General features: G+C 40.6%; 1 protein-coding gene across 1 annotated transcript; it reads right to left on the bottom strand.

Annotated features, from left to right (window-relative positions):
- Nucleotides 1-216: 216 nt before the first annotated feature.
- On the bottom strand, nt 217-10,126 carry LOC117451094 (collagen alpha-1(IX) chain-like). Its single transcript, XM_034089211.1, has 7 exons — nt 10,045-10,126; nt 9,814-9,846; nt 8,984-9,130; nt 7,248-7,302; nt 5,209-5,397; nt 2,383-2,460; nt 217-1,051 (listed from the first exon to the last, which is right to left on the bottom strand). The coding sequence occupies exons 1-7, from the start codon at nt 10,105-10,107 to the stop codon at nt 846-848; spliced, it is 771 nt and encodes a 256-aa protein (XP_033945102.1). The 5' UTR covers nt 10,108-10,126; the 3' UTR covers nt 217-845.
- Between the last annotated feature and the right edge of the window lie 851 nt (nt 10,127-10,977).

Genomic DNA, 10,977 nt, shown 5'->3' with positions numbered 1-10,977 from the left:
TCAGCCATGAACCTCACCGCACGTCACTGATAGAGAGGGTTGTGTTTTCTGACACTTGGTGAGTTCCCTGGAACACCGGGGACACATATTCATGTATCAAAGACGTACAAAGGTGCATTTTGCATGATAGGTCCCCTTTAAAGATTCAAAATCTACTTTTCTTGGCATTATCTTCACAGCTGGATCATCAGGTTTTATCGGAATAATTCTCAAAGCTGTTGATCAAAGAAATTCATTTTTAATTCGATGTTCTTTCTTACTCTGTCCTGGTTGTTTTTGCCCATACAAAACATGCAAGAGGTTATCAAAATGTGTTTATTTCCTCCTTTGTACAACTCGTAGATGTCACCTTGAATCTTGATATAATAAATAAGAAGTCATATAAAACTGCCAGAGAGGTTTCCACACATCGCCGCCCTCCATTCACAAAAGCAACAGTCGCCATGACAGAGAAATTATCAAACATATCCTCCATTTAGAGGCTCAGCGGGGGGTTAAAGTGGAATAACAACACAGATACTCACAAACAAAATGGACGTCATCCAGCTGTGTAATTTGCGTATTGAAACATTTACATAAAAATACAGATAAACGTTTGTCTCGTTGCTTTCATAGGAATGTTTGAATCAGTGAAGTCTTCATTTCGCTAATTGTACAGTACAGAGATGGCAAAGAGTGAGGTAAAAATGAAACTTTTTTTATGTAAAGGAGTTTTCAGATGTTTCAGTGTCCACCTCCATGTCAAACTCAAAAAGATGGCTTCAAGAGAACAAAATTACTTTCCAAATTAAAGACAAAATGGACTTCCGTGGATGTTTTTCCTCCAGTCTTTCAGTTCCCCCTCCTCACATTTCATTGGGCCCCTTCATGCTGGAGTCCTTTGCAGAAACAGGCGCTGCCACCATGGGCAGGATGCACTGAGACGACTCGCACCATCCGGTAATACCGGCAGGACCAGGAGGACCGGGAACGCCCAACATACCGGGAACACCGCGGGGTCCTCTCATCCCCTCACGGCCGTCCTTACCGTACGCCGGTCGCCCCGAATTTCCTGAGAGAAGAGTAAAGAGAAAAGAACATGTTAAAGGTCATCTATTAGCCTATAGCTAGCAAATATTTATCCAGGCGTAGATCCCTCATGCCACAGATGTACGTCAGTAACGGGGTCCCTCGTTCATACTTTCTGGATATGTCCAAATCTTCATAATTATTGGATAAGATATTTGAGTAAAATGTACCCCTTCTCCTCTTACTGCAATTTTTGGAGGCGTCCCGGACGACATTGTCCTTTCCAGACATTATTCAAACGCTGTTGCTTGTGCTCGGCGACTTATACTTATGAGGTGGAAGCAGGAGGCGTCTCCCACTCATGTCCAGTGGGTGACAGGACTTTCTACACATGGAGAAAATAAGGTGTACTTTGGGCGGCTTCACGTGCACATTTTATAGGTTGCTCAGGTGTATATCAGTGTGTAGTGTCTCTACTTTAAAGAGTCCTCTCCGGCTGATGTTCAGGTGTATATCAGTACAGTATGTAGTGTCTCTACTTTAAAGAGTCCTCTCCGGCTGATGTTCAGGTGTATATCAGTACAGTATGTAGTGTCTCTACTTTAAAGAGTCCTCTCCTGCTGATGTTGAGGTGTATATCAGTATGTAGTGTCTCTACTTTAAAGAGTCCTCTCCTGCTGATGTTCAGGTGTATATCAGTGTGTAGTGTCTCTACTTTAAAGAGTCCTCTCCTGCTGATGTTCAGGTGTACAAAAGCTCTTTATTGTTCTCATACTGCCTGTGCTGCAGCACCTCTTTTCACCCTCTGTCTGAAACCAGAGCCCAGTCTGCTCTGATTGGTTAGCTGGCTGGCTCTGTTGTGATTAGTCAACCGCTTAGAGATGTCCCGCCCCTTAGTCTATCACGTACAATGTGTTGGAGCGCTAGCAAGTAGAAGGGTGAGTATTACATAGTGATGTCACTATGTACATTTGGGATTGTATCCTTTACAGACCATTTACATGCACTCAAACCTATAGAACACACTACAGGAAAGGGAAACCCCCTAAAAGCATAATAAGGCCTCTTTAAACCAAAAGACCAACTACGAACATTACGCTACAAACTGTGAAATGATCTGAGTGTGTTGATGTGTTGATGCAGCACAATCAGATATTGAGGGTATTTCCATTCTATTTTATTTGTATTTACTTGCACTATTTTAACTATTGAATCTGTTTTATTGTGTTGCACTGTTGGAGGAGCCGGTGACCTAACATTTCGTTGACATATCTACACTGTAGCTGTGAACACGTGACAATGAAAGCCTTGAGTCTGGAGTATCGAGGACATGTCGTTCTAAAATCAGATTTCTTCGTCATGCTTTTCTTTTACCTTGTTGACCGGTTGCTCCGGGTGCTCCTTTGGGTCCTCTCAATATGGGTCCTCTGTCCCCTCGGTCTCCCACGTCACCTGAAGACAGGACACACAACCATCACCACGGGGATACACGTAATTAAAGTGTCCATATTTAGCAGAGTTCAAGCTGAGGCTTCACACCTCATCTGCTGCTTCATTAGCATCAGCGTGACCTGATTCTTCCCCGAGGGGTCGGTCAGGACAGGATATCAAAATACGTAATACAAATATAGCATCTGAAGCTCCTTGACAAAATACATTATTGTAATTAAGATAATTATTTTATTAAAAATGTTAGTTGCTACTAATTATTTTACCTCATATCAACAGTACATTCTCATTGATTAGAGGCACAGTAGGGAGGTTTGCAGAGGTGGGAAGTAGTGGAGTACAAATACTTCGTTACTTAAGTACATCTTTCTGGTATCAGTACTTTACTCCACTACTTATTTTTCTGACGACTTCTTACTTTGACTTCTTACATGTTGAACTCAAATACCTGTACTTTCTACTTCTTACATGTTGAACACAAATACCTGTACTTTCTACTTCTTACATGTTGAACCCAAATACCTGTACTTTCTACTTCTTACATGTTGAACCCAAATACCTGTACTTTCTACTTCTTACATGTTGAACCCAAATACCTGTACTTTCTACTTCTTACATGTTGAACTCAAATACCTGTACTTTCTACTTCTCACATGTTGAACTCAAATACCTGTACTTTCTACTTCTTACATGTTGAACCCAAATACCTGTACTTTCTACTTCTTACATGTTGAACACAAATACCTGTACTTTCTACTTCTTACATGTTGAACTCAAATACCTGTACTTTCTACTTCTTACATGTTGAACACAAATACCTGTACTTTCTACTTCTTACATGTTGAACCCAAATACCTGTACTTTCTACTTCTTACATGTTGAACACAAATACCTGTACTTTCTACTTCTTACATGTTGAACTCAAATACCTGTACTTTCTACTTCAAACATGTTGAACACAAATACCTGTACTTTCTACTTCTTACATGTTGAACTCAAATACCTGTACTTTCTACTTCAAACATGTTGAACACAAATACCTGTACTTTCTACTTCTCTCATGTTGAACTCAAATACCTGTACTTTCTACTTCAAACATGTTGAACACAAATACCTGTACTTTCTACTTCTCTCATGTTGAACTCAAATACCTGTACTTTCTACTTCTTACATGTTGAACACAAATACCTGTACTTTCTACTTCTTACATGTTGAACTCAAATACCTGTACTTTCTACTTCTTACATGTTGAACTCAAATACCTGTACTTTCTACTTCGTACATGTTGAACCCAAATACCTGTACTTTCTACTTCTTACATGTTGAACACAAATACCTGTACTTTCTACTTCTTACATGTTGAACTCAAATACCTGTACTTTCTACTTCTTACACTTTGAACACAAATACCTGTACTTTCTACTTCTTACATGTTGAACTCAAATACCTGTACTTTCTACTTCTTACATGTTGAACACAAATACCTGTACTTTCTACTTCTTACATGTTGAACCCAAATACCTGTACTTTCTACTTCTTACATGTTGAACACAAATACCTGTACTTTCTACTTCTTACATGTTGAACACACATACTTGTACTTTCTACTTCTTACACGTTGAACCCAAATACCTGTACTTTCTACTTCTTACATGTTGAACACAAATACCTGTACTTTCTACTTCTTACATGTTGAACCCAAATACCTGTACTTTCTACTTCTCTCATGTTGAACTCAAATACCTGTACTTTCTACTTCTTACATGTTGAACTCAAATACCTGTACTTTCTACTTCTTACATGTTGAACCCAAATACCTGTACTTTCTACTTCTTACATGTTGAACACAAATACCTGTACTTTCTACTTCTTACATGTTGAACTCAAATACCTGTACTTTCTACTTCGTACATGTTGAACCCAAATACCTGTACTTTCTACTTCTTACATGTTGAACACAAATACCTGTACTTTCTACTTCTTACATGTTGAACACAAATACCTGTACTTTCTACTTCTTACATGTTGAACTCAAATACCTGTACTTTCTACTTCTCTCATGTTGAACTCAAATACCTGTACTTTCTACTTCTTACATGTTGAACACAAATACCTGTACTTTCTACTTCTTACATGTTGAACACAAATACCTGTACTTTCTACTTCTTACATGTTGAACTCAAATACCTGTACTTTCTACTTCTCTCATGTTGAACTCAAATACCTGTACTTTCTACTTCTTACATGTTGAACACAAATACCTGTACTTTCTACTTCTTACATGTAGAACTCAAATACCTGTACTTTCTACTTCTCTCATTTCCCAAACAGCTGGTTCCTTTAGTCTGAATGTGTGTTGGTGCGTGATCATTATTCTTCAGAGTCACTGCGTGCCTATTGGTTGGAACACGATCCGTGTATCCATCACTTCCTGGTCTTCTCTAAAGAAGAGGGACCAATGGAAACGTTGTCATGTTGCCGTTGGTCGGCATGGAAACATTCATTAGCTAACAACGACATTATTGTTCTATTGATATAAAGGGAGGTCAGGTACTCTTTAAAACAACTGCTACCTATGGGTACTTTTTACTGAAGTACACTTCAAAGCCTCTTTACTTTCACTTGAGTAAAGAAGTTTAGTCAGTACTTCTACTTTCACCAGAGTATTTCTAAACACGAGTATCTGTACTTCTACTCGAGTAAAGGACGTGTGTGCTTTTGCCATCTCTGGTGGTTTGACGCTGATCTCACCTTTGGGTCCTTTTCGACCCAGTAGTCCAGCTGGACCCTTCAGACCGGGCAGTCCTCGGGACCCGCTGTGTCCGGGGAAACCGTTCTCTCCGCTGACTCCTTGAGGTCCAGGGGGGCCGGGGGGGCCGGGCAGACCTGAGTCTCCGGACTCAGGTCTGCTCAGACTGGCTGCTAGCTGGGCCAGCTGATCTGTGGGAGCGGAGGACAGGGTGGACGAGGAAGAAGATGACATTCTTGAAATGAGCCATGTTGGCTAAAGCTGCCCCATGTACTGTTCTTTGTGACAGTTGATCAATGGGGACTGTCCACGACACTAGAAACAAATACACTCAACTTAACTGTTTTTTGTTGTTTGCCTGAAATAATGTCTGTGGTTAACTCGAGCTGCTCTGTGACACAGGGGGACAGGACGGACGTTTATATTCAGCAGAGGTTGAATATAAACGTGTCGGACAGCAGCAGGCAGACAACACTTGGCTAGCTGAATCAAGAACACCGGGACAGGTTTGTCATTTTGCAGGTGATTTTCTGCTTTTGGTAGATTTGTTTATACTAATGAACATTTTATATTTGTTGTAACTTGTTTTATTTAAGGCAGTAAAATAAGTAAAAATAAAAAAAAGTAAAAGTAAAAAAGTAAAAAAAGTAAAAAAAAATCATTTGCTTCATGACAAAAGTTACGGGTGAAATGTTTGACAGGAAATGCTTTTATTTTGAAGTGCAAGTTTGTGTCCTGCTCATTCTCTTTCCTGTTTTGTCTTGAAGTGAATGCGAGTATGTCGAGTGCATTTTCTCTGTCTTCTACCGTTCTTGTTGGAAACTGTTACAATAATATAAAGAAAAAACGTTCAGTTTGGACTAAACTCGCTCTGTTCTTTACTCGAAGCTTCCATGACACAACAATATTCAGGAGAGGATGACACTGGTCCAGGGAAACTTAAAGTATCACAGCTTTCACAGAGTGGAGTAGGAATGAGTCCTTAAACCTGGAAATGAGTTAGCTTAGCATATATTAGCACTTCTGGGTTCCTTTGTTTTGAAGTCAATGGCTCTTTGACTAGTGTTCGGTTAGAAGCCTGAAATAATGTCACAAGCTGAAGAGATGTTTAGGTTTTGTAATCAGTAAATACTGACTGATGAATTTTTAAGCTTCTATGTGACTTAAAAATGGAAGTTGCCAACAGGTAAGGCAAGTGTAATTATATAGCACCTTTCAGCACACGGCAATTCAAAGCTTTACAAAATAAAATAAAAGTAGTTAGAGACCATATTCAACGTCTTCATGCCGAACATTAGCTGCCGTTAGCTTAGCTAATGGGACCGTGCTGTGGTTCCTTTATAGCAGGGGTTCTCAAAGTGTTGATGAGTGAGGGCCAATGTCGGTACCCACTATTGGATTGAGGGCTGCCGAAGAAAAAACGGAACACAAAATAATTCCAAAACAAATCCTTTCTTTATTGTACTAACCAATTACCGCAACTCGCGAGATGCCTAGTTGCCATGCAACCAGTAGTCTAGTAAACTTTCCACAAGCTGTCATTCATAATTTAGGAATGACAACCCAGGGGGCGCAGTTTTACCATTCTTAAATTCCATTCTAATTCTTACTAGATACAATCATGGAGGATTAAAATATAACGCATGCATTTCAGCGTGTCGTATTAACTATCGCGGGCCGCCAGAAACATTTCCGAGGGCCGCCATTGGCCCGCGGGCCGCACTTTGAGAACCCCTGCTTTATAGCGTAATGTTAGCTATTCACTTCTGGAGATTGTTTTTATGCTTAAACTATTTGGTGGGGATTCTCCTGCTGGACTAAACCGGTCAGCAACATAAACGTTTGTTTGACTCAGATCTTAGTTTCTACAATATTCCAAAATTCAATGTGAAAATCCCTTCGGCGTTTTGTCGAGGGACCGCCTGCCACGCTATCTTACATTTTGATTGTGATTTAAATTCTCGATGAGTATGGCACAATGGGGAACAAATCGAACAGAACGTTTAACAGAAAATGAGGCAAGAAGATGGAAAACACGTACCTTGCATCACCCTCATGCAGACTTCTCTGATGTGAGTATCTGTTGGAGTTTTCCCCTGAAAACACACACATTGATCAGCTGAAAGTCGTGCTGTATTGTAATGGGAAACATCACATGCAAACATGGCCGTACTGTCTTTAGCAAACCAAATATATATAATTCCATAGAAGTTACACTTAATATAAAACATCTCTAAATATTCTGTAATTTATGTTGAATATTGAAACAAACCTTCAGTTTAATACTATTTTCTTACTTATTTTGCAAACGTGTCATTAGAGGAAACAATAGGCAGCAGAATGTTGATTGTTGTGCTTTTATTTATGTCTTAATGTGTGCATATGTATAAATGTGTCTATTGATATAGGTATATACATATTTGTATACATATTTTTATATATATTTGTATTTTGTATTCAGGATTGTGGGAAACATTATTTCGATCTCTCTGTCTGTACACACAAACTGAAAGATTGACAATAAAGTTGACTTTGACTTGACTTTGAGAAAGCTGTTGCTGAATAGTTTAAAGGTCCTCTATTATCCTGTTTTTCATCAATACATCACAGGTCTGAGATATATACAGAGCCTGTCTCTGATTGGCTGAAACACCAAACACATCATTGCAGCATTACCCATAATCCCCTCTGTTTCAGCCCTGTTTCCAAAGTGCTGATTCTCTGTCTGTTACTTTAGATGAAGACAAGGAGCCCCTCCCCACGCCCCTCTGAGAGACATCTGGTTACAAAGAACTCAATGGAGCTCTAGAGGAGATTCAGGTGATAAGGGGGGGGGGGGGGGTACCTTGTTGCTGATTGGCTAATGGTTACTCAAGACAAAACATCGTTATGACATCATAAAGTGGCCAAAATCTGATCAGCTCATTTTCAGACAGGTTTTTATAGAAATGGATCAAAAAGAGAGAGAATCTCTTTTCAGAGTCTCTTTCCACAGAGGGGACACATGTTGATGTAGAAGAGACATGAAGAAGAGGGGACACATGTTGATGTAGAAGAGACATGAAGAAGAGGGGACACATGTTGATGTAGAAGAGACATGAAGAAGAGGGGACACATGTTGATGTAGAAGAGACATGAAGAAGAGGGGACACATGTTGATGTAGAAGAGACATGAAGAAGAGGGGACACGTATTGATGTAGAAGAGACATGAAGAAGAGGGGACACATGTTGATGTAGAAGAGACATGAAGAAGAGGGGACACGTGTTGATGTAGAAGAGACATGGAGAAGAGAGGACACGTGTTGATGTAGAAGAGACATGAAGAAGAGGGGACACGTGTTGATGTAGAAGAGACATGGAGAAGAGGGGACACATGTTGATGTAGAAGAGACATGGAGAAGAGAGGACACGTGTTGATGTAGAAGAGACATGAAGAAGAGGGGACACGTGTTGATGTAGAAGAGACATGGAGAAGAGGGGACACATGTTGATGTAGAAGAGACATGGAGAAGAGGGGAAACATGTTGATGTAGAAGAGACATGAAGAAGAGGGGACACATGTTGATGTAGAAGAGACATGAAGAAGAGGGGACACATGTTGATGTAGAAGAGACATGAAGAAGAGGGGACACATGTTGATGTAGAAGAAACATGAAGAAGAGGGGACACATGTTGATGTAGAAGAGACATGAAGAAGAGGGGACACAGGTTGATGTAGAAGAGACATGGAGAAGTGGATTTTGCATAATAGGTGAGCTTTAAGAAAACCGTCCTACCGCTGGTCCCTGAGTCCCCGTTAGTCCCGGTACTCCCATGTCTCCCTGCATGCCTCGTGGTCCGGATTGACCCTCTTTTCCATCTTTTCCCGCCTGTCCTCGGCCGCCCTCTGGTCCTTTGTTCCCTGTTTCTCCTGGTGGGCCTGTCTGTTATCAACAGCAGCAGGTAGACACAAGTGAGAGGTGGACAAACAGATTATTTCTATTCTTAATTCATTCTTTTGTTCAAATATAATGGGATCAGGGCAACAAATAAAAAAGCAGCAAAAGTCAATATTTTCTTTATTTTATTATTAATGTAATTGTATATCACTCCATAGTTGTTTGCTTTGTCTTTGTCGTTGATTTTCTGCTTTTGATAGATTTATATTACATTACATGTCTAAGATTTGCTTACATACATTCAATACTGTGGACAATCCCCACACGACATGCTGACTGCAGTGGGACTCGAACTTGCTACCCCCTGATTCGAAGACCAGCACTCTATCCACTGAGCCACATTCTCCCATGTTATGTTTACTTGTGGGCATTGAATCTGTTGGTACTCTCTGTGTGAGACATGTTGGGCCCCTTGGCCTGTGTCCATATTCTCAAATAACAAAAGAAAGGCAAGATCAATAAATAAATGTTGTTTAAAAAGACCCAATCCAAACAATAGATTTATCAAGAAGCATCAGCTGTTCATGTACAATCCAAAATGTCCTGCAGCTGCTTCACAGTTCCATCTCCCTTAACTCCAAACCGCAGCAACCCAAAAAATCACATGACATATCCAGTGACTGAATTATATATATATTGGTTAGGATGTTTTGATTATGTGAACTTACCGATCCTTTCTCTCCTGCTTCTCCTTGTTCTCCCTGAAAGGAAAAAGATACATTGATAAGCACTTTTGTCGTGTTGCTGCAGAGTGAAAGATAAATCGTATGTTTATACACTTTTTTCATCCTAATGATGTCACTTTTTAACATGAGTTTTATTCCTCACAACAATGCATTGAGACTTCATGAAAACCAAAGCAGAAAAAGTCCGTCAGTTGTCATGTGTTGATTCCTCACCAGTTCTCCAACAGTTCCTGGAGTTCCTTCAGCACCTGCACCTCCCTGAAATAAAAAGTCCATGACATGATTAATGTTGGCTCTTAATGTAGAGCCATTAAACACTTAACAGCAGTGGCGTCGCCTGGCCTGGGCATTCGGGCCTTTTCCTGTAGCCCCGGACAATTCTCCCTCCAATAATATAATACATTAACCGTGCTTTACGTGAACCTCGTCAAGACACAAGCGAGGACGGCAGGTCTGTAATTTCCCGCGTTCAGTGAATGCAACGGAGGCATGACACCAGACCAATCAGAGAGAGAGTTGCATGGAAATAAACGTGTGCTTGTGTCATTCAAGCTCGGCTCTGTGTGTGTGGAAATAGCGCATTTAGTGTGATAGAGAGAGAGAGAGGGAGAGAGGGAGAGAGAGAGACCGGTGCCAGCAGCAGGGACCGTGTTGTTAGCATCTGGTTAGCAGTTAGCTAGCTGCACTAACGGACACACGGAGCTGTTGGTTCCACACCAAGCTGGAGGAGAGCTCTCCTCTCAGCTGAGCTAAAGGACTCTCTGAGTGTTTAGATAGTTAAAGGGAAATGGAAACACTTTTCAAACTGCTTTCCATGCGACAATATTACCATTAGGAAATGTATTTATCTAGTCTATTTCCAATATAAACGATCGAGATACGCGAATTTACTTTTTGAAATATGTGCCTAATGACCATGGGCGCTTCCATTGCTCCGGGACTTTCCCAGTGACGTCACTGAGTGGGTGCGGCTTCCTGGGCCAAAGCTCAATAACAAACAACATGGCGTGCAATGCACCAGTAGTTTACATTACAAGAAAACGGTCGTCGTCAGGAGTTTATTGTATTGCCCCAGGCTGCACAAATGGATTTTATACAAAGAAGGAAGAAGTACATTTCCATAGGCTGCCACTAAAGGATGAGAAG

This window comes from Pseudochaenichthys georgianus, chromosome 1 (genome assembly GCF_902827115.2).
Source record: "Pseudochaenichthys georgianus chromosome 1, fPseGeo1.2, whole genome shotgun sequence".
NCBI classification, from domain to species: domain Eukaryota; kingdom Metazoa; phylum Chordata; class Actinopteri; order Perciformes; family Channichthyidae; genus Pseudochaenichthys; species Pseudochaenichthys georgianus.
This window is presented reverse-complemented; position numbering and strand designations above follow the sequence as displayed.

Excerpts from the sequence above, each read along its gene's own strand:
- LOC117451094 (XM_034089211.1), bottom strand. The coding sequence starts at position 10,107 with ATGGACTTTTTATTTCAGGGAGGTGCAGGTGCTGAAGGAACTCCAGGA. Across the intron at positions 9,131-9,813 it reads AAGCAGGAGAGAAAGGATCG|ACAGGCCCACCAGGAGAAAC; the intron begins GTAAGTTCACAT and ends TGTTGATAACAG. Across the intron at positions 7,303-8,983 it reads CGGGGACTCAGGGACCAGCG|GGGAAAACTCCAACAGATAC; the intron begins GTAGGACGGTTT and ends GTGTGTTTTCAG.